General features: G+C 38.5%; 2 protein-coding genes and 1 long non-coding RNA gene across 3 annotated transcripts in view; 2 read left to right on the top strand and 1 right to left on the bottom strand.

Moving 5' to 3' along the window:
- The first annotated feature begins 2297 nt into the window (after positions 1 to 2297).
- On the top strand, positions 2298 to 17625 carry LOC133992370 (B-cadherin-like). The gene is made up of 18 exons (XM_062431118.1): positions 2298 to 2701; positions 3717 to 3831; positions 7258 to 7346; positions 7736 to 7975; positions 8247 to 8387; positions 8957 to 9112; positions 9415 to 9559; positions 10151 to 10323; positions 10735 to 10863; positions 11503 to 11688; positions 11825 to 12069; positions 12624 to 12766; positions 13065 to 13156; positions 13316 to 13448; positions 13923 to 14141; positions 14825 to 14955; positions 15652 to 15801; positions 16677 to 17625. The coding sequence occupies exons 1-18, from the start codon at positions 2651 to 2653 to the stop codon at positions 16890 to 16892; spliced, it is 2754 nt and encodes a 917-aa protein (XP_062287102.1). The 5' UTR covers positions 2298 to 2650; the 3' UTR covers positions 16893 to 17625.
- A 3216-nt stretch (positions 17626 to 20841) lies between these two features.
- LOC133991451 (uncharacterized) lies at positions 20842 to 22843 on the top strand. The gene is made up of 2 exons (XR_009927001.1): positions 20842 to 21171; positions 21211 to 22843. It is a non-coding gene; the product is annotated as an uncharacterized LOC133991451 (long non-coding RNA).
- rasgrp3 (RAS guanyl releasing protein 3 (calcium and DAG-regulated)) overlaps positions 21517 to 24123 on the bottom strand; it is a 47949-nt gene continuing 45342 nt past the window's right edge. Inside the window, exon 17 of the mRNA XM_062429857.1 lies at positions 21517 to 23719. Coding sequence (XP_062285841.1) covers positions 23711 to 23719 — 9 coding nt within the window. The 3' untranslated portion in view covers positions 21517 to 23710. The remainder of the gene's footprint in view (positions 23720 to 24123) is intronic.

The following is a 24123-nucleotide window of genomic DNA, read 5'->3' as shown; positions in this document are numbered from 1 at the left end:
GAAAGGAAAACATGTTTCAATGTTCATTTGGAGACCTGAACTTTGTTAAATGTAATGGAGCTCCCTGCAATTATAAGAAAATACAGAGTAAAGGACTGTTGCCCCTGGTGCTAGATTCAAAAATAAAACATAACGTACCTTTGAGCACACTAAATTTTAAAATATTAATTTCTTCTTTTTAAAGCTATATTTAATGATTTTTTAACAATGTGATAAGACATATTAATAATACAGTTAATAATATGAATTTGTGTACATTCTACTTAATGCTAACTATAACTAATGACTTAATGCTAACTATAACTAATGACTTAATGCTAACTAATAAAGGGGCTGTGTGCATTCTGAATCTGCCCCAACAGCAGCTAGCTTACCAGCTCCAGTGACTGCCACATACTCTTTGTAAGTAAATTGAGATTCACTGCTTTATTTGCTTTACTTTCTTTTATCTATTTAATATTTTGCTAAAAACTTGATGTTGTCAATGCTGTCAGGTTGTCTACAAACCAAATAACTTGACTAGCTCAGTTTAACAAAACATTAGCATGGACTTGTTAGCCACTTAGCAAGACTTCCTACAAGGACAGGTAACCTTGCTAACATTATAGCAACATGATGTTGCCAACATCATGAATTTAATAATGTATATAATTTAAATTAACTGAGTACACTTATAGGAGGTTATTATTCAACACATTAAACTTCCGTTGACAAAATAAAGTCATTCTTTTAAATATAAAATAGGCTAGTTTATTAATAACAATTATGTTATCTGCTTCCTAGCTAACGTTAGCATTGCTGAGAGGTCACTTCAAATATTTATTATTTTAAAAACATTTACACTTTGTGCACAGCAAGAGTTTCCTTGAGCTATGTAGACACAACTGACACAAATACTTAGATGCAGACTGTGTTTGTGTTTGTGTTTGACACTGAAAATAATTCTCTGTTAGCATTTTCATAGATATTAGCTTAGTCATGACGGCTGATGGGTAGTCAGTAGTTCTTCAGACACTCTGACTGCAAATCAGGTCACAATACAGGCTGTTTATCTACTGGTCTGTCAGTCAGCTGATGCCCAGACAGTCAGAGGAAAGAAAAGAAAGGACAGATGAAGAAAGTGCTCTTGTCTTAGGGATTAATTATTGATGGTTTATCACCATAAAAACAACTCTAAAGAACACATTAAGACAATGGGTTATATGACGTCATACTACAGTTTATTAACAACTGATTTATGAGATGTTACATAGGACATTGAATATAGGGGTAACAAACAAAAAAAACAATATCAATAGACACATCCTGGAAAACATTTATTTGTTAAATTTTCCCATAATCACTGTTTCCTCCACACAGTGAGGCATACAGCATATTAATGAAGCACTACTATTGGATCAGTTCTTGGTATCGGTATTGCGACTGAAAAAGTCAGATCTGTGTATCTGTAGTAAACAAAGCATGATCTCAAATCTGTCCAGTCTCTGTTTTGAATTAGAGACTAATAAGGATCTAATATAGCTGTATTATAAGAATGAGGAACCTGACATTTCCCCTGCTTTTTATAGAGCCTGTCATGAAGCATACATCAGTCATTCTTGATGAACATGCATAGTTGGAATCTTTATTCCCACGCCCTGGTTAAAAATTGCATTGTTACATCACCAAATATTACAGTGAGTGTTTACAATATTACAACATAATGTGTTTTGTTTTTAGTGTTTTTTCAGCATGTGTGTATGCCTTTTGGGGCTTCTCAAATGCCCCAAATCTATTTAAAAAACAAAAATAAACAGTGACTTCAACCAGCTGCTGACTGAATCTGAGTGAGTTTATAACAATTGTGATTTAGAATGAAACTTCTGAAGACATTTAAATTGAGGCAGTGTTACAGAGTGAAATGCAGTTGAACATTTTTTATTTCTTTTTTTATCTAATTCCTTATAGTTATTTATGTGTGTCATGTTTATGGAAATTGTTGTTAAGGACCAAGATAAATCACTGCATGGTATGACTACTGCAAACAGTACTTTTACTACTAACTACTACTGTTTGCAGTAGTCATACGATGCAGTCCCTGGCTCTTTAGCCCCGGATCTTGTCAACTCTGTGTGTATGAGAGAGAGAGAGAGAGAGAGAGAGAGAGAGAGAGAGAGAGAGAGAGAGAGAGAGAGAGAGAGAGAGAGACAGAGAGAGAGAGAGATAGAGAGAGCCTATGAGGGGTTGGGGGAGGTTAATCATTATCAGTAAGAGGAAATGAGAGAGAAAGTTTTGGAATTCCCTTTACTAAGCTCAGATATAGCTCATTGCCGGTAAATAAGAACCACTGTCTACATATTGTCTTGTATCTGCTGTGTTTCTAGCAGTTATTCAGGCTCAGCAGTATCAGAAACTATCTGGTATCTGTCTCTGCAGGTGTGTCAGCCCGCGTGCCCATATCGGGAAGGCGCGAGCACCTGTGAGCTGACGTCACGGGCTGAGCTAAGTACCTGCATAGACTCGTCTAGCTGAAGTCACTCACTTACCGAAACTACCTTGAAGAGAACGGACAAAGAAGTGACGACGGAAAAGGAATATATTCTGTAATTCATTTCACTGTTTTTTTTCATTACCTATCATTACTACGAATTTTCATAGAGGATTCATTCAGATGGGGCGAGCTCAGTTCGCGGTTTGGGGGATTTTAATCGTCGTTTTTCAGGTGAGACTTCCTGCTGTGGTTTCTTTAACGTTACTGTGCAAACAGCTTCCATTTATTTTTGACCTTCTCCTGTACATTTAAAAGCCAGTAAATAATTTAAAACAATCTCTGATAGGATACTATGTGAGTGTTTTTAGGATTCCTCTGACCATTCTGAATGTATTTTTGATACATGAGTTTGCAGCAAGCGGTTTAACATTTCAGTAAAACTTCTGTGATTAGCCGGAGCACTCGACTCGGCTGTCTACTGTGTTTATCTGGACGGAGACAGCTTATTAGGTGACTGAGGCGGGTGTTACTGCTGAAATGATATTATAGCCTACATAAGCTTTAATTCATAACACAGCTCTTAGTCACCATTTTGTTAGAGTTGTCTTCCTCTTGTCGAGCACTCAGCGGCTTTTCACGGGCCTCGCCCTTGTTCCGTTGATGACGTTGTCGCAGGTTAAATTCCTGTTGGACATGTTTGGATTTTTTACCGTCGAACACATTTATGTTCATACCTTGAGGGTATAATTATTAATGTTCGTTTTAGTCTCAACAGAATCCTAGTATATGTTTATATTTACTTTGAACAACCAGTTTTCAGTTATAATGATTGAGAGAGCCGGGACAATTTGTAGTTAATGATCAACAGAAAAGTCTTTCTGTTAAATGATTCTTGATGCTTGTAAATTAAAGTGAAAATGAAAGGAGTTCAAATAAAGATGCTTTTCTCTATATCATTCCAAATGAAATATCTTTGACTTTTGAACTGTTAGTCTATCAAAACAAGACAACTGGAGAGTGATTTTCATACTTTATTGGCATTTCAAAGATTAATTTTATATTGGAAAAATAGTCAGCCAGTTAATCATTCATGAAAATGTTGGTTTGTTGCAACCCCAGATAGATTCAATGAACCTTATGACTCAGTTTACCTACATTAGTGTTGAATAAATAGTTTCATGTCAAAATTAGACAGGAAACGCTTTCTCTTAGGTTTTATTAAAAGCCTTTTTTCTTCTTCTCCTAGACCTTGACTTTAGTGTCTGCTGAGGAACCAAAATGTCAACCTGGATTCCAGTCAGAGTTGTTGAGTTTCACAGTGACCAGAAAGAACCTAAGAGCGGGCACAAGGCTGGGCAAAGGTAAGAACTATCCACAAACTCATTGCCTAATGCACAACTTGGAGTTCATTTTTCAATACTTAGTATCATAGGACTTTTTGTGTGTGTGTTGACCAGTGACTCCTGATACATTTTTTGTCATAGTTTAAAGTATTTAATCAACTTTTCAATTTTGAGCAATGGAAGCATCTAGACCTAAGATAAAGAAGTTTCACAGCCATAGATATAACTGCTAAGCCTTTCTTTAAAGTACTCCTCTGGCTCAGGCGGCTTTCTACAAGATTAGCTGTTCACATTGTTCACACATGTAGCCCAAACAACCTCAGGTCTCAGCTTGCACCTCATTAAAGGCTCTTACCTGCAGGGCAAAACAATGTCCCCGAGCCTGTTTTGCAGGCCTTGCTTTTCAAAAGCTTGTGCAGAGCTGTGGTCAAAGAAGGGGATCGCTTGATTTAAATGTTTGCATTCACATGAACAGGTTCTATCAGTTCTGTTTTCACTGGATCTTCACCTTCATGAATAGTGGTTTTAAGTGATGCTGTTGTTGCAACTGTCCTGTAAGAACCTCCCTAGAACTTACCTGTGCACTGTGGTCTAGATCCTTGTCTGACTGTCACTTCTTCAAAGACTAGCACACAATCCTTAAACTGTCATGAAACCAGGTTTCAGTTCGCTCTGTGTAGCCTGATTACTTGTTCAACAACAGTGAAGTTATACACTGTAGTCGACTGAAATATCTCCAAGTAGAAGAATTGTTTTTTGTGACTAAAGGACACGTTCAGTTTGTGTAAACTAGTCTGAGCCATTGTCTAATGGCTGGTTTACAGTCAACAAAGCCTGTCTGTTTAGTGGCTGATGAGTAATATCCTCCTGAACTATGATGTCAGGTGTTTGTACAGCACAGTGTTGTTCTCAGCAGGAGAGATACAGTAATATACTGATACAGGTAAAGTGGTGATAGGTAATTGTTTGTTGGACTAATGAATACAGAAAACTAGTCAGGTTATGTTCATTCACTTATTAACTTTTCAGAGTTTCCTGCATCACTGCATTAAGCTGTAGAGGAAAACCTAATACTGACTAATCTGTTAGTTGAAGACCTAATAGTATAAAGATGTAGTATTTGTGACTTGGGCTCTAACTGCATCTGAGACTAAAACAAGCTGAAAATAATTCCCTGTGTGGTATTTAATTAAAGTAACTGTCAGGCATGTACATACATTAAAATGTTTCCCTATGTGAGTTCACATTCCCAACGAGTCTATGTACAAGGAAAAGTAACCCTCACAAACATAGTATTATGTTTTTGTAGAAATGAAATTTACAAACAAGTTTGAGGCCTTAAGGATGCAAGATAACTCACCAAACTTTTCCCTCATATTTGAACTAGTAAATATCTAGATCTGATATCATGTGGGTGTGGCATGTCGGCTCTATGGCTGCATTAATGACCCAGTGGTGTAACACCACCTACTGAAAACAGGAAGTCAGCCTTATGTGAAAAACATGATTTGATTTTCATGAAATTTACATTGTGTGGTCCACACATGATATAGAGCAACATGATGTAGAATTAGTGTGATAGTTATCTCCCACATGCAATGTCCAATATTCATGAAAATGTATATCTGTCAGTCTCCCTGTGGTAAATGTATTGTTGCATGCATTCATATTTCACTTGTGTAGTATTGCCTATGGACAACAGGAAGTGAAACCTAAATGATACATCAGATGTACACACAATGTCCATCATTTCATCTGCAACACCACATTCTGTCTACACACACAACTATTTTACTCATTCACACAGTGTCTGATGATCCTGAAAATTCAGAGCCTTGTCTGCCCACCTCCAGTACTGATACCACAGCTGCTGCTACCTCTGACACACAAGGTGTGAGGGCCTGTTCATCACTGCCCTGTTGTGGAAAAGCAGCTAATAAAGAGCTCAGTCTTCCCTCTCCTTGTTCATTACTTAATCTGACACACAGATGCCAACAATCAGCTGATGTATTGATCAGACACTGCTTCCCCCCCAATAGTTACATGACTGATTCATGAACCCAGCTGAGACATTGTTTAGATAAGTCATGTCCAAACTATTCAATAAAGGGCTGTGTGCCTGCAGGTTTTTGTTCCAACCAATCAAGAGCACATGATTCAACCAATCAACTGTCTGAAGACTGAGATCAGTTGATTGAATGAGTCAAGCCTGGTGTGCTCCTGCTTGGTTGGAATGAAAACGTGCAGTGTTTCAAAACCGGTAAGCCCAGTGAGCGATGTCTCTCAAACCAAATCCCCTAACACCAACTTCTGATGGTAAATACAGAATTTTATAAATGGTATACCTCAAAGGGAAACTGACTTTAACACCAATAAATGGAAGGTAGAATGGTAGAGTTCTCTGCTTTAATTTTGGCTGTAGAAACTCATTCCCACATTCCATTTACCTGTGACTTTTTAATGATTGAAACACATTGCAGTAGTTAACTGAATGCTGAGACACCAGTGCTTTGTATTGTGGAGAAGTGACTGTGCAGGTTACTGTAGTCTTTTTAGGTGCTGTCCTCTCTTTGGCTGGCATAGTTCAGGTTCTTAAAAAAAAAAAAAAAATCAGGAAGTGGTAAGCTGGGTGATTATAACAGTGTGTCATGTCTATTTAGTTGTTTACCAGAATCATAGCCTGTCAGTTCTGTCCTGAAAGATCTTTCTTGATGCATTCTGTCAGGGTGTTTTTTATCAGCATTACATCTTCAGTCATTTCCTGGGTGTGCAGGTAGGTGAAGGGGCTGTACTTCACCCGGAGATGTCACACCTGTTATTCTGCTTTTGAAATGACAGCCAGAAATGGGCATTCACCTCAGATACAATGTTAACAAAGCCTCTGCACAAATGATAACTAACTACTATGAGGGTGTACAATGTTGTGCATAAGTGTATTAGATATTGTTTAATAATCATTACTGCAGTAAGTGTGACAACGTGATGCCGGTCTTACGATATATTGCACAGCCGTACATCGTAGTAATGTAGAGTCTAACTAAATTGCTGTAGCTGACTTTATGTGTAAGAAAATAAAAATCAAGCTCAGTTGGTGTGTTAAATTTTGCATTGAGCAATCAGGTGTAGTGTAAGAATCTAAAAAATACATTGCTGTGGAAGTGTTTTTACCCCCATCAACTCCTAAAATAGTCTGATTGCTAAAACTAAGTGATGTTACTTTGTAATCAGTAAAATTGTGGTATGACATGAAGAGCGTAGTTTGTCTTTTTGACATATTTTCTTTCTTGTGCCACAAGATGTAATAACTGTGAATGTAAGTGTTCTTAAACAGTTATACATGTACAGCTGATTATAGGTATGTGCACGAGGACACTGATTAGCAAGTGGCACCCTCTGTGTGACCTTTATTTGTTATGGATAACCATTTCTTCTTTCCATTCCCAGTGGGCTTCACTGACTGCACAGACCGCACAAGATTTCTTTTCAACAGTGATGACAGCCGCTTCATGTTACAGACAGACGGCACACTGATGGTGAGTACAACTGAAGTGTACATTTTTAGCAGCAATTCAGCCAAATGTGTAGTAACAGATCACAGCTACAAAATTTAAGATGGATTATGTGTAGGTGATGCAATGTGGTAGCAGTAGATAGTTGAAAAAGACACATACATGTGTAAGCTTTGTTTTCTTTGATTTAGCTTAACCCACCGGACATGTTGAGAGAATTAGCTGTATAGCAACAGTTGATATAGCTACTGTATGATCACTGCTCTGTTGCTTCTCCACACGTACAACTACAGTTGTCACAGAAGATTAGCAGTTCAGTTTGCACAAGTTTGATTTGTGTTATGTAGAGTTTTCTTGAATCTAAATCTGTTATCAACATGTTGGTCGTGGCTGATCATTTTTTCCTCCTTCAGGTGAAGAGACAGGTTGTTCTTCATGATGGACACATAGAATTCTTCATCCACTCCTGGGACTCACAAGGTCGCAAGATGACAGTTCCTGTCATGGTAGTGGACCACGGGCATCACCATGGGAATCACCATGGCAATCACCATGGCAACCATCACCAAAATGAAGAGCATCAACATAGAGACCATAAACACCACAACCATCAGCAACACCATTCTGAAGTAGACTCTGCAAAAACCACAGAGGTAGGATTAGAGACATTATTGAGGGGACATGAAGGAAACTTCTAAATAAGACTGTTTCAACAATCAATACATTTACTAGGAAATAAAGCTTTGCAGATCCACATATTAATCTAATCATTTACCAGGGGCCTGAAATATAGTAGACTGACCTCATGAGAGGCAGTTTAACAGTGAAATGACTTGTTATAGTCTAACAAACATTGCCCCCTTCTGGTGACTGTATGAATGAACAGTTTCACTGTAACTGAGTAAAAATGTTTTTTTCCCCCAGAGCACAGCTGATCCAGCGGTGCCTGTTCTGCATTTCCCCAAGTCTGGTGAAGGACTGAGGAGGAGGAAGAGAGAATGGGTTATTCCTGACATCAATGTTCCTGAGAATGAGAGAGGACCATACCCCCTAAAAGTATCTCAGGTAAGAGGAACTACAGACAATTTGATACTGAACTGCATTTACAATATTTGATTCTGATAAAGTTGTGTCTGACAGTTTCCACAGCAGTTTCCACAGCCGCATTGATGTCTTTAAAGTTTTTTTTTTTTTTTTATGTTTTCCTATTTACTGCATGTTGAACACTTTCAGTTTTCCTGTGTGCATCTCTCCCTACTCATCCCGTGCTCACAATTATTAATTCAAACCTGATACCTTGATATATCAAGGTATTAACTTTGTCTTCTAGAAACAACAAAGCCAATTACTCATCATTATAGTTTGATTATCCTGTTATCAGTAGAAATCTAAAGGTTCACAGTAGCTGCTATGAGAAAACAACACTGTTGTGTAGAGATCTTGAGATAAGTGACTTGTAATAACAAATCTGTTCTGTAAGTCACTAATTTGAATACAGCATCTAACATAATTAAAGTACCTTACTGCTTTTCTATTGTCTCTTTACAATATTGCATCTTTCATTTTCAGTGAGAATTATTGACTTCCTCCTATGACGTTTTTTGGTTTATTTGTTGTTTTTTTAAATACTCCAGATCCGATCCAATGAAGATAAAATAAAGAAGATTTATTACAGCATTACTGGTCCAGGAGCTGATCAGGAGCCTGTCAACCTTTTCACCATGGACAGACTCACTGGTATTCTGTACGTCACACAGCCACTGGACAGAGAAAGCCAGGCCAAGTACATGGTAAGCATGCTCTCAGTATAATACATACAATTTGTTCACTGTTCAGGATCATACATGAAATTGTGAAAAAACTCACCTGAACACACTTTCTCATTTTCATGTCAGAAACAATGATTACCACCTTTTTTCAGTTGAAATGTAAAAATATACATTTTAGTGGGTTCACTTCTACAAATTAATAACCTGAAATCAAAGTCAACTGTGTACTTTGATGCCATGGCAGCTCTAATGATAAGGAATGAAAGCATTCCCTATTCTGACATGTACTGTACTATAATACAAACCTGTTTGTCTTTGTGCAGTTTCAGGCACATGCTGTGGCAGAGGGTGCAGGAAATGCTGAGGAGCCCATGGAAATTGTCGTGAATGTAATTGACCAGAACGACAACAAACCGCTTTTTGAAAAGGACACCTACTTGGGAGAAGTTGCTGAGGCCTCAAAAATAGGTACTGTCAGTGGATTCAGCCAGTGTTTTTAGCAAATATAACTGTATCTCATGAGTTGGCAGGGGCTGCTGGAGTGTAAACTTGCCCAAATCCAATACAGGGCATGACAGGAGAGATGATCAAACATTTGAATAGAGCACACACATCCAATAGGACTCCTCTAAAGCAAAAACCCCTTCATCTCATTTACTGCATAGAAATCTCCCCTTACTCACTAAATATGGAAGTCTGTGTAGAGGATTTTATGATGCACCAGTTTGTAAAATCAAAAACAACTTTGGACACTACTCAGGTCAATATGCTGATCTGACAGTTTGTTTTCTGTCTGCACAATGCATAATGGTAGTCAGCTCTTGATTACTGATCGCTGATTGTACATTATTCTTTACTTCATAGGGCATAATATTCTCACACAACCTTTAGATATCACTACAAAATGGCAACATTACCTAACTGACTGACACACATGCAACATGCACACCACACAGTTTTATTGTGTAAATCACCTCTTGAATGAAGTGCACGTAAAACTTTGAAAAGTTAATTTAAAGATAAGTGCTTAATTTCTACTTCATAATTCCCTCTCTCCAGGTTCAGATGTGATTACGGTCACAGCCATAGATCTGGACCAGCAAAACCATGACAACTCGGATATCCGCTACCGTATTATGAGCCAGGACCCAAAGTTGCCCAGCGACCCTCTGTTTGTCGTCAACCCATTGACCGGAGCCATCAGAGTCAATGCTGGTGGTCTAGACAGAGAGGTGTGTCTTTAAAAAAAAAACTTGACTTAGGTTGCTTTCACACCTAACTGTTGGAATGGTTTGTGTTTCAAGCAAATGCTCCTGTTGATCTGATCCCATTAGGCCAGTGTTCATGCAAGCTGTGATGCACACAGCTGCTTTCTATGTCTTCAAATCAAGGCAAAGGTGGTGTTAATACAACTAATTGGCACTGTACAGACCTACATTGAGATGATGTCATCTCTGTAAAGTCATAGATGTCACTGGCTAAACATTTGTACATCAGGCCTGGTATAGATTTAAGGTATATTGCTCAGATTGAAGCTTGTTTGGAAATTTCACATAATTCAAAACATTTACTCAAATGTCACATAGAGCTGTAGATTGTAAGAAAGTTTTACTGTTTAAACTCATATGTGTCTCTTCCAACAGAAATACCCAAAGTACACTCTGGAAGTACAAGCAGCTGACATGAAGGGAGAGGGACTGAGTACAACAACGAAAGTAATCCTCACTGTGACAGATAGTAATGACAACGCTCCAGTCTTCACTCAGCCCTCTGTAAGTACATAATACTCATGACTGGAAATTGACTGCGAAACCCTAAAGGGCAGTGTCCAATCACAGCTTAGAAAACATCGCTAGGCAGAGCATGGTCTGTTGAGCTCTGGAGTTTCTGCTTTGTGTCTACTTCAGTGTTTAAAAAAACTAATAAAATAGAACAGTTAATCATCCATCATCATGATTGTAAACTGCATACAAGAACAAAAAGCTTAACGGGCACAGTAATAAATGGTGAGGGGTTGGACCAATGGTTAATACTTACGTTTACATACATGGTCATCTCATGGTCAATGGCAGCTTTGGAGACGGTAGCTCACCATCATTTTTGGTAATGTAATGAGTTCTAAGCAAAACAGACTGATCCCTTTTTCATTTTACTTGATAGTACAGTTGGATCTTGTATTTCCCATATGATGACAAATATGTCTATTTAATGTTCAATTCAAGTCAATTTTAATTTTAGTCTTAAAGTGGGTGGACTATATTAAACATCACTGTTCAGGGAAGTAATGATCTGAGCTGCACAATGAGACAGACCCTAAAGTTAAGGCCAAGTTTTAAAAATGAACTTGTTAGTTACTAACAGCATTTATTCTGATCCTCGTTTCCTCTGTTTCATCCCTGGCATTCTCCCAGTATGAGGGAACAGTTCCAGAAAATAAAGTGGGTGCTGTGGTCCTTACCATGTCAGTAACAGATGGGGATGAGCCACATTCCCCAGCCTGGAACGCCAAGTTCAAGATTGTTGATGGTGATCCTGGAAACATTTTCAGTGTGAGCACAGGAGTTAACAAACATGAAGGAATCCTCACCACTGTAAAGGTAGGAAGAAAAACAATGTTATGAAAATGAATTAAAGGTTTAGACTGAACTTGGATGTTAGCTGTACAGCAGGAATGAGCTGTAAGGTGTTTGTGTGATGCATTGTGCTGCTGTGCTTTTCCCTCCATCCAACCAGGGTGCTGACTTTGAGAGGTCCGGCAAACACACTCTGATGATTGCAGTGGAGAATGAGGTTCCTTTTGCTATTTCACTCCCCACTGCCACCGCCACTGTGGTGGTGACTGTGGAAGACGTCAATGAAGCTCCGTTCTTTGATCCAGTGGAAAAGCTTGTGTCTAAACCAGAGGACCTTGCCATCGACAGTGAGGTGGTGCGCTACACTGCTAATGATCCGGACATTGCACGCAAACAGACAGTCTCGTAAGTTCAAACTCCTTACTTTGAACATGTATTTAAACACAAGATGACCACTGCTACAGAATATTGGAAAAAGACAAACTTTACAGTAGATGGTTCTTTCAATTTTCTAACCTCAGACTGCTTTCTGTTTGGAGCTTTTTGAACATGCTGGTTTATGTCATCTTAAATAGGTTAAAATAATAGAAACTGCAGACAAGATTTACTTCATGTTAAGTAATGTCATGCAAAAACTGATAAACCCTGAGACCTTTTGTGTGATTTACTGTAAGACAACATTACAATGAAGCTTTGTCTATGAGCATTTGGTCAAAGAAAACAGTAAAATCGAAAATGCCTTTAGCTTAAACAGCCCTCATGTCCAAGCAAAACATAAAGAACACATGCAGTATATTGTAGATATCATATGTATAATAATGTAATATTATTTAATGTATATTGTACATTATGTATATTTAAACAATCTGCTCTGTTTCTGCCTCCATTTTGAACCATGGTAGTTGTAATTTACTTGGTAGCATAACATTTATATCTGTATTTATTTGTTTTATGTCCAGGTATAAGGTAGTTAGTGACCCAGCGGGCTGGTTGACTGTGAACAAAGACACGGGTGTGATTACAGTGAAGAGCGCCATGGACAGAGAGTCTCACTTTGTAAAGGACAACAAATACACAGCACTCATTGGTGCATATGACAATGGTAGGTGGGAAGCAAGACTGCTGACTGTTGCTTATCTTTAAGTGAGAAATAAAACATAGTGGTGGCTGGCTTGATAAGCCCAATTGCACAGCTGTGTGTCCTAATCAATTAAGATTATCTCAAACTGAGATGACACACTTTGCATTTAGATGCTGTTTCTAACAAAGTGCCAAAATATCAGCTTGACATTATTGTCTTAGAAAAATGTTGTGAATGAAAAATGTTATCTAAATATGGACTTAGTATCACTCAGATGATTTAATTTTTCACAGAATGTAATGACTTTTTCCCTCCACAGATGAAGTCCCAGCCACAGGAACTGGTACCCTGATCATCCAGCTTGAAGATGTTAATGACAACGCACCCTCCATTGTAGAACGTGAATTCACTGTATGTGTCCTTTCCCAAAAGCTGAACAGTTATGTTTTTGCAAACTTAAAAGTTTCTCAACACTTGTGTTGTGTGATTAATGTGACTTTAATCTCTTCTGATATTCAGGATGTGATGAAATGAAAGATCAAAATGTTGAATCTGACTTTGTTTTCTCAGGTGTGTAACAAGGAAGGCACTCCTCAGTTGCTGTCAGTAACAGATAAAGACGGACCGGGCTTCACTGCTCCATACAGTGTCTCTCTACATGGCATGACTAAGACCAACTGGACTGCTAGGATGAACGACTCCAGTATGTACAATATAACATGACTGAAAATATAATTTTAGGAAAAATCAAAAGCCAGTCACAGGAGAAATGCCTAGTTTATTCCTGATTAATGTTTATTTTAAACTGATCAAAAAATCAGCCAAAAAAAAGCAATTATAGAACCACCCACCCATTAAGTATGATTATCAAATGTTTTTGGGCAGAAAGTTTTCCTCACAATTCACTGTTCAGATGTATAAGTGTAATGTTCATGATGTGCTGTGAGCTCCTTTTTAAATAAAATGATTAGTTTCAGATACAAGGTCACTGATGTTTGCTAAAGTATAAGATTAGAGACTCTTTTGTCTAGTTTATATAGGCCAAGGTGAGCTCTAAATGATATGTGGCAATAGGCAGTAATAAATGTGTTTTTGTGGAAATGTTACTGGAATAAAGTAAAATGATAAACTAATAAAGACAGGGTTTGTAATAAGTACATGTTCCTATTTTTTTTAGGAACGGGCATCATCCTGAGTATGGCTACTGAACTGCCCAGAGGAGTGTACACTGTGATCCTAAAGGTTGCAGACAACCAGGGCTTGGAGCAGGACAGCACCTTGACGGCCACAGTGTGTGACTGCAAAGGTCCCGATGTGGCCTGCACTGATCCGCGCATAGCAGCTGTCAACTTGCCCGTCATCCTGGGAATACTGGGAGGTGTCATGTTGCTGCTCAGTGAGTCACTTTATTTTTGTTTGTGTGTGTTTGTTTACAAGTCGATCCTTATCATAATGTGAGTGGAGATGAAAAGCCATGAAGCTTTGCATCAAAACAATAGTTGGAACCCTGTATGATATTCCACTTATAATTCAGTGGGAGCCAATGAAAAACCAAACCTAAAACTGCCTTTATAGTGTTATCAACTTAGTTAGGTAGGCAGCGGCAGATGAATCCACATTGTGGGATTGTATGTGAGGCTGGCTCATAATAAACTACAGTGTGTTTTCATGGTAATAAAGGAACAAGTTGAGAATGAGTTGAGTTTGAGAATAGTGGAGCTCTGTAGAACAATGGAAGATGATATATCAGGCTTTGGTACACACACACAATACTTGGGTCTTTCTTAACAATAAGAAACTAGAAATATCACCTTTCCTTTTGAAAGACTAATTCAATAATGACCACATCAAACTCTCATACTGACAGATCCGACTCAACATGTCACCATGGCTTTTCTTTCTCAGCTGTCTAGGAAATGGGTTGATTTGGGTGAATCAGTATCAATCAATCAAACTTCATGTGTATAGCACTTTTCATACATCACAATGCAACACAAAGTGCTTTTACACAGTCAAGTCAAGCTTTTCTAGTCATAGTAATGTTGATGTGTAGTATTAAGCTTGGTGCTCTGTGTCTAGTGCTGCTGCTGCTGCTGCTGATGTTTGCAAGACGGGGCAAAGGAGAGCAGAAGGTGCCTCTTCTGCAGGACAATGATATCAGAGACAACATCTACTACTATGATGAAGAGGGAGGTGGAGAGGACGATCAGGTAAATGAAGACAGAGGGTTGTTGTAGAGCAGGTGACACCTCTCTTAACACATTTGGCAGATTGACCCCTGTCAGAGTATTATTTTGAGCGATGCATTATAAGCAACATGTGGACAGTATTTACTGTTAAAGTTAGTCAAGCTGGAGCTCATTTTAACATCAGATATTCATCTTCAAAGCTGTTAAATAAACATGGTAAAATATTTAGAGGAGCAGAGGTATAAAGTAAGACAAAATAGAAATATTAGTACAAGTACCTCAGACTGGAACTTAAGTGAATGTACTTAGTTACTTACCAAAATTCAATATGTGTACATCATTTATACATCCACATACACATGGTAGAGTATGTGGCAGGCAACAAGTGCACATTGATCAGATGACATTCCCATTAGATAATTTTGCATACAAAGATGCATTTGTAGTGTTATTGTCATTATTATTATTATTGTTATTGTGATATTCATTTCTGCTACATTAGCCTTCAAAATAGTGATCTATATAATAGTTCTCTCAGGCTTAATCGCATATCTGATCCCTGCTGTATATCTGCACAGGATTAAAGCTGTAATCCATCGTCAAGTCATTTCCAAAACATGGATTACATTGATTGTAAAAATGCACAAACACACATCTGAATGTTTTTACCTGAGAGATGCAGTGTCTCACGTATGATCCTCCATGTGTTTTCATCAGGACTATGACCTGAGTGTTCTGCACCGCGGTCTGGACAACCGGCCCGAGGTGTTCAGGAATGACGTGGTGCCAAACTTCATGCCGGCTCATCAGTACCAGTACAAGCCCCGCCCAGCCAACCCAGATGAAATCGGCAACTTCATCGACGATGTGAGTCAAGTTAACTTTCAAGAGCCAATGTGAACCCATTCAAATCTGCCATTGTTAAAGTCTGTGTAAAGTCAATTCATTGATTTACTTCTAAACATATTATACATGTTGCAAAATGGTTACAGAAAACATGTGAAAAGGCTGATAACTATGCAGTACTGAATTGTGGAGATAGAGCCTTAAACTGTTTATCACCCTCTCATTTTTCCTGATTTTATGAGCCTGCAAAAAAGGGCTACTCTGTGACGTAGTGATGTGCCCGCGTGACCTTGGTCCATCCCTTACTATATAAGACAGAGTCTGCTCTCCTCAGTGGTTAACCTGCCTAGTGGCGAGTTATTAATATCTAACACTACTACTACAGTCTACAGTTAGCTGCCGAGCTAGCAGCTGAGCTAGCGGCAGAAAGCTCTCAGACGTAGCGTCCATGTTTCTGGTAGAGGTGGTGACTTTGATTGACAGGTGACACTTGGTAGGGGGCGGGGTTTCAGCGAACTCGGCAGGCATGCCCACAGCGTTTGGGAGCAGAGACAGGGGCTGATTTTTATACAACTTTGAAGCCTAATTTCATATATTTGGCGATTTTTTTTTTTTTTTAATCATTCAAATTTGGCAAGGTGGTTAACAACACACTTTTCTGTGGTATGTCAAACTCAGAACACATATTTATTTTTACTTTACACAGACTTTAAATGAATCACTGCCTTGATAAAATGTTGCCACTTTCATTATTCCAAATTCTGCTCTACAACATTTTCATATTCAGATAATTTTTTCACACGGTTTGATACTTGTTCTTTCCTGAGTTTATTATGTAGTCTATAAAAATACAAATAGTTTAAAGTAAGAGCATATATCCTCTGCCACTCTCTCAGAACATGAAGGCAGCCGATAACGACCCAACAGCACCCCCCTACGACTCCCTGCTGGTGTTCGACTATGAGGGAGGCGGCTCTGACGCAGGAAGCCTGTCGTCTCTGAACTCATCAAGCAGCGGAGACCAGGACTACAACTGCCTCGGTGAATGGGGACCCCGCTTTAAGAAACTGGCCGACATGTACGGAGGAGGAGAAGACGATGACATGCTGTAAACGTACCAAAGAACAAACGGAGCGGATAGATGGATGCACGTACGGCCAAGTGAATGTTCTATTAATGTAAGCATGGACTGAGAATTCCAGGGAAATTCCCCTCAGCCCAACATGAGAAGGGCCACAGATGTTTTTTTTCTGTGTGTGGATTATGTTTCACCGTTCAGTGCAGTCCAATCAGAAGCCAAAGGATGAATTTGTTCTTTTATACAACCCCCCCCTCTGTCTGTCTGTTAGACCCCTGTTTGACCTGTAGGCTGATGACTAAAAATGCGTTCTGTTTTTTGTTCTGGAGCCATGTCATCAGTCTCAATGTTCATTTATGAATTTTGTACAGAGTTGAGATATTTTGGCCTGCATCGTAGCTTACTGGGTGACACTGGACACGCACGCAGACGCTTGCACTGGTAACATTGTGTAATTTTGGCAATGTGTGGTACTTTACATTTTTTTGTTTGTTTTTTCATGTTTGTACTTCTGCTTGAATTAAATTTCATAGTTTGTATTTCTGTTTTGAGACATAAAATGATCAAGATAATATGCAGGTAGCCAACCAACACCACATCCCCTTTGAGAGAGTGGTCAATGAGTTATCAATAAGTGCTTTTAAAAATATTTGATAAGTATCTGTTCAGTTGTCTGTACTACATTGAAATTTCAACACCGTTTTATTGTTTGGGTACAAACACTTTGTTAATTTTGGATTTTTATAAAGTTATCTTAATACAATTAAGGATGTGTGAATGACCTTTTTATTTCACTGATTGAAAGAGTTCACTCAGGGCTGTTTTTAATCATAGTCAAGCTCACCAGAGCTACACAAAATATAATAAAGCACATTAAGACAGAGGTGTCTGTGCACTGCAAGATATATGATGAAGGGATGACCACGATAGACTGTTATCATCATAAAGGGATGTTAATAACCAGGTTGTGTCACATCATATACTGAATATTATTCAAATCTGAGTCACTTTTAACATTCATCTAGGCACTAGTTTGCATGTTAAGGTACAAAAGTGAGAGAACAGAAGTTGGATGAAGATTAATAAAGTTGCATTTCAAATTACTAACTTATTAAAACAATACAACAAAAAAGAGGCTGGTTATCAGAGGAGGAATGGGAAGAGATTAGTGAGCAACAGTGGAAAACCGCTTGGTATGGTTGGAAGAATGTAGTGAGATATTTTATTAACCCGGCACAAAAGGAATACAAAATGTTGGAGACTGTGGAGAAGATAAAGCCAATCACTTCCATGTTTTGTGGGAATGTCCCTCTATTAAACTGGCAGGTTTTGAAGAATAACATAACACTTGTCAAATTGCATCAGGTGGGAATCCTTCCTGATGGCCTTACAGATTCAGAGTAAAGTACCGAAATAAAGTAGCATTGAGTACTGATACCGAACACTGGGTACTGGTATCAGTTCAAATGTGAAAGATACCCCAACATACACCACAGCAACAAGTCTTTAAACACTTAACAATAAATATAAGTTGGTTTAGCCAGTAGTGTTAATTTCTTGAGTGCTTCAATGTTTATTTTCTATGTGCTTCTCTCTCTCTCCTATTCTTCCTCTCTCTCCCCTCTACCCCAACCGGTCGAGGCAGATGGCCGCCCACTTTGAGCCTGGTTCTGCCTGAGGTTTCTTCCTGTTAAAAGGGAGTTTTTTCTTGCCATTGTCGCTAAATGCTTGCTCATGTGGGAATGTTGGGTCTCTTTATAAATTAAAAACCTGAAGAGTTCGGTTTAGAACCTGCTCTATGTGTGAAGTGCCTTGAGATAACTTTGTTGTGATTTGGCGCTATACAAATAAAGATTGATTGATTGATTGACCCTGTGACCACTGAGTATGAATTTGTCCTCAGTGAAGCTGATTGCAATGAAAGCTATCATAAATCCATATACAACAGTATCCATTTTTTAAAAATATTATTCCAGCTAACTAAACCTCTGCAACTTAATCTATGTACTTCCAGCTGCATTCTAAAACCCTGTGTATGTACCATATGAGCATTGTATCCACTCAGTGGAAATTGCACACCCAAAAACATTGCTCCGGTTTTACTCCTGGGCCATAACGCCCACAGCAAACAGAGAAAAACAAACATTGGCCACACAGCTTAAATAGTAAAGACCTGCAGTGCAACCAACACACTGATTCAGAGAGGATTCAGACTTATCATGACTAAAGAGGAGAAAGGCAAAGTGAAGCGATACTTTTTAAAGGACTGGGCAATGTTAACCTGGCAAACACAGCTTTCTGAATGTAACATGTAATACAAGTTTTTTGTTTGTTTTTGTTTTTGTTTCGTTTTTTTACAAATGTACCCAGAAAAAAAGACTATAACTTAAAGTCCTTATGATTTTGCGATTTCAATGACGGATTTTACTTTAATCTGTCCATCTGTATATTGTATATTCCAGATGTACTGCATTACTCCTCCTCAGGGTGGTGCTAGAGGTAAGGCCATGTGATAACTGATCTGAAGAAAGCCTCAATATGTTCAAAGTATTTCATGGCATAAATACACATGTATGGTGTTTTACCTTGTGTACACATTTGACAGTTTGTCCTGAGAGTGGCACAAGGAAGTGGGCTCTTGTGGCAAATATGAGAGGACCGTGTTTGTCACATAATCCAGTAACATTTACAAGATGCCTCATGGACATACTGAAGCAAAACATGACCTCTGTGCACTCTCACACTGTATGTTCTTTAAGCACGGATTCACAGTTTTCCAAATCTGTCTTAAATGCTGTAATGATTGGAACGAAAACCTCTTTACTGTTCATATGGACACCTGACTGCTGGTTTAACACACACTTGATGAATTGAGAAGTCAACTAGCTACAACTTGATTCTCTCCACTGATTGGCCAGAGGGTCTGCTTCATACTGACATTTGGTGTTGACTTTCTGTGTTTACCACAAACTGCATATATATCTCCTCTTCATTTCACTCATTGACTCAGCAGATCTGGACAACACATTACTCAACATAGCCCACAGATTTGTTTTCTGGGAACAATGAACTCATCCATTCAAAATATTATCAATACACAGAACTTCCTTTAAAATGACTCTGGCCTCATAAAATGTTTGTTTGTTCTGTTTGAGAGCTCCACCTGTTATCACCTCTCTCTCTCTCTCTGTGTGTGTGTGTCAGAACCGTCTGCTGTTAACTCTCTTCATGTCAGACTCACCTGGCAGAGTGAAAGCTTTTTTAGCAGGTTACACTCTGACTTACATCACCTACTACTGTGCTGCTACATCAGCTTCTCACCCGCACATGAAAGCATCACAGCAGACAACTTCAGTCGGATTAACATCTTACAAACATATAAAGTTTTACTGTAATTCATTTTTTTTATCCATAGCATTCAACACACTGGGAGTTGATTTTATGTATCACATTGAAATGAATGGAAACTAATGCGTGGAACATAGAAGCATAGATTTACAAATCTCAAAAACACTGTAAAACATTTAATGGTAATAACCGATCAAAATGAATGTTTTAACAATGGATTTCCTATTATTTGATGTTGAGTAGAGTATCAATCAGAAACAAAAGTTTTACATACATTTTAGTTTGTAGTTAGTTTAGTTTAAGTGGTGGAAGTTGTGCAGCGTTTCATAAAACTTCGTAAAAAAACCTTTATCAAATATTCATATATATTTTTTTAACATTGTAGAAATGGTTTTAAATAGGTTCTAATAACATATGAATACGAAATGTGGTCCTCAACCAAATTCAGTTCATAGTCTTCATTAAATGCCCGTTGGATCTTCCCTCTTGTTTAATAAAATGTGATTATTATGTTAACAGACGCAGATCTACGACTTCCTAAAATACTGAGAGATGAGGAAGTTGTTCTGTATACAAAGTGGATATGCACTCAGAATCCCATAAAACATTGTAGGTTGGTCAGTTGTTTATTGGTTCCATATGCTTTAAAAAAAACACACACACAACACATCATTTTGGCATTGATGTAATTATGATATTAAACTGTCACATTACACTGAAGTTAGGACAAACCTTTTTTTTTTTTTTTTGTAGCTTTCTAGAAAATGTGTAGGAATGATGGACCTGCATTTTAAAACACTCGCATCACCAGTAAGAAGAGTGTCATGTTAATCTCAAGTCATTGACTGTAAGGAAGCACACAGGTGTTTGATGTTACCACATGTTATGTTTTAAAGGCTGAATTTGGATTTATCACCTGTGCTCCATCACACACTACTGTATATGATGTACTGATTAGCCGGTGTGTGTGTGGGTGTGTGTTGGCATTTTTGAAAGGTAATTAGTACAGCTAGTTTCCATCCACTGCAAACATTCAGCGCCAATACACATAGCTGTGTGTTCTATGTGACTCTCGATGGTTTTCATAATCAATCAAAATCGATGCAGCAGAACCAGAGATATCTTTTTTTTTTTATTATTCCATGTGTTACCCACATAAACCTAAAATTGTGTCCAGAGATCCTAACCCCTACATCTTTCTAACTCCACGCTAACAAATTTGTGACTCACGTGACATCACTTGAGGCAGTTCATCAGACCTCACACAGCGCCCCCTGGAGACACAAACAGGCTATAAACAAATTTTTCCCCCCCCCATATTCACCACCTGGAAACATACTTTTTCTTTAACAAAGTGTTTCAGTTGCCTAATCATAACCCCTCCTGTTGTCTTCATATTCTGTACCCTTAAAAAAAACAATCAATTGTCAACCTGAAAATCAATTTAGCATAAACAACCTTCCATTTAACTTGGAATTAGTGTTTTTTCTTCTACACAGTACAGAGAGATTATTATTCAGTGTAGGCGACACCTCTAGTTTTTACTACTAAACACCATGTTTGCTGTCATTGATGTGTAATGTTATGATCGCTTTAGAAACGTAGTAACTTTCTGAAACTCTTATTTTAGGAAACCTGAGCACCCTTGCTGTGTCTCAAACCACATACTTCTGTATAGTACTTTAGCAGTGTGCAAATTTTGACAGGTTAGTGTTGTCTCAAATCAAACAGAGCCATCGCACACTTATCGAAAAAGACAATTAGCTAGCGTTGCTAATTTTATTTTGCTGTACCAAACCATTACAGAATGCCTAATTAACCCAATAAACCTACTTATGGCTTATGTGACAACAGTATATTGGTGCTTAGTGCAAAAAACACATGTATAATTGACATTATTATAAAGCAGCGATGTTCACCGTAGTTACAACGTCCTCATTCACCATTTCTTGTTTGAAAAGTGGTCCCCAGCTTTTTCCGCTATGTAGCCAAGACGGCGTCCGTTGAGGGCGAGAAGTGTCCGTAGTTACACACTACAACTTTTTGACCGTTTTGAGTGCACCATAGTGCACTGCATTTTAACATCCTTTCAGTGTGAACACACTTATGCACTCAAAATATTAAGTGTATGTACAGAAGTACACGATTTGAGACACAGCAGCAGTCTTTTTTATTTTCTTTCATTAATACGTTTTCCTGCACGAGCACTACAGACATATTTCTCACATTGTGTTTGATTTCACAGTCCCTCTTTGGGGTCAGAATTGGTTTTTCCTATCACCCACCATGTCTGCAGTCTCAGGTGGATTCAGTTCCCCCTCACTTTGTGTTGCTCACCGTTTAGCAAAAGGAGAAATATTTGTACCTGAATCCACTGCAAGAGATGATTATATTATTTTGTTTTTTTTTGTTTCTAATTTTGTGTGAAACAAAGTCGGCCGTGGTCAAGTTTTGTTTTTTAAAACACATACATTCTCTTTTTCTTACTCTGTTTCTTTAAAGCTGTTATAACTTATGTATTAATAATTCTTTTCATCTGTAAAAGATTTATTTAAATGTCAAAAGAGACTAAAAGACAGTCTTCACATGTAAAAGGACAAACGACCAGTAATAGCCATGAACTTGCATTCTGGGGGGGGGGGGGGGGGGGGGAGGAGAGAGAGAGAGATTGTGAGCATTAACTTTGACCCTTAAGACAACAAGCAGATTAACTGCACTGCAGTTGCCAAATGCAGATATTATAGAAATAAATAATTTAAAAAATGTTTGCAATGAGCTCTAAAAAACATCCTCATTGAATATAATCCAGAGTTCTGCAGAATTGTCCATCATTAACATCCTTAACATTCACTTTCAGTTTGACTTTCCCTTTATTTTTTACAACTCCACATACAAATATGTACACATTCTCCCACGTCTACTGGATCTTCCCTTCTCTGTTCATTCCAACTCGTTTGTTCCACAGTGATACAAAGAACCTGAAGCAGTAGTCTTTTTACTTGACACATGGCCCAGGCTTGATTTTAAAGGCTGGGTTGAAAAGTAACTGGCCAGCATAACCCACTAAACTCAACTCATTCCATCCAAAGTTTAAAAAAATGTTCCTTCTTAGTTCGTCAAGTGCTGATTTTTATCATGCATCCTGGAATAACACCTGAACCCAGGTTAAGTCTTACTCAGAGAGTAGTAATCTCCTCTGATTTCCAGGATGGAGGTTAGGTTCCATGTGATCCACAGTGGGTGTTCATTCACCATCCGCTAAGCTCGTCTCCGCGATCTCTGAGATCCTCTTCAGAGATCATGCGTTACGTCCTTCCCCTGCAGCTACCGGTCGTCCACGTGCAGCTCTGTGTGTTATGAAGTCTAGAGAGGACACGATAACTCCAGGTCACTGAGGGGGGACCTCAGACAGCCCAGTACCTCCCCCAAAGAGAAGAGCTTCCTGGTCGCAGCCGTCAGGGGCTTTCTGGATCCCCGGGACTGGCCTTCACCACCGTGACCAAGTCAGCTGTCCTGGAGGGGTAGAGGAGTGATATTTAGTCATCTGCATCTAAAAATCTATTCAATTTCCCACCAGCATATACTAAGTCTTTGACGTTGAGCAAAACTTCAGCTGCTGATACTGGCAGTAAGGTTTTCTGCATGCTAATGGTTTGGTCCCTCTGACTGATATATTATTATATATGACATCATTAGATGATTAATAGTGAAGCATCAGTGTTAGAGCAGCATGTTACTGTTGTAGCTGCTGGAGGTGGAGCTAGTTTACACTACTTTATATACAGTTAGCTAGTTTAGTCCAGTGGTTCCCAACCTAGGGCTGGGGCCCCTCCAAAGGGTCAGCAGTTGTCATTGCCAGATTGATATTGTCTCAAGATGAATATAGTAATACAGTAATGTTAAATAAGTGTCTACAG

The sequence above is a fragment of the Scomber scombrus genome, chromosome 12 (assembly GCF_963691925.1).
Source record: "Scomber scombrus chromosome 12, fScoSco1.1, whole genome shotgun sequence".
In the NCBI taxonomy this organism is placed as follows: Eukaryota; Metazoa; Chordata; class Actinopteri; order Scombriformes; family Scombridae; genus Scomber; species Scomber scombrus.
The sequence above is the reverse complement of the archived record's forward strand: the minus strand, read 5'-3'. Positions and strand labels throughout refer to the sequence as shown.

Excerpts from the sequence above, each read along its gene's own strand:
- LOC133992370 (XM_062431118.1), top strand. The coding sequence starts at position 2,651 with ATGGGGCGAGCTCAGTTCGCGGTTTGGGGGATTTTAATCGTCGTTTTT. Across the intron at positions 10,324-10,734 it reads CTGGTGGTCTAGACAGAGAG|AAATACCCAAAGTACACTCT; the intron begins GTGTGTCTTTAA and ends CTCTTCCAACAG. Across the intron at positions 13,449-13,922 it reads TGCTAGGATGAACGACTCCA|GAACGGGCATCATCCTGAGT; the intron begins GTATGTACAATA and ends TATTTTTTTTAG.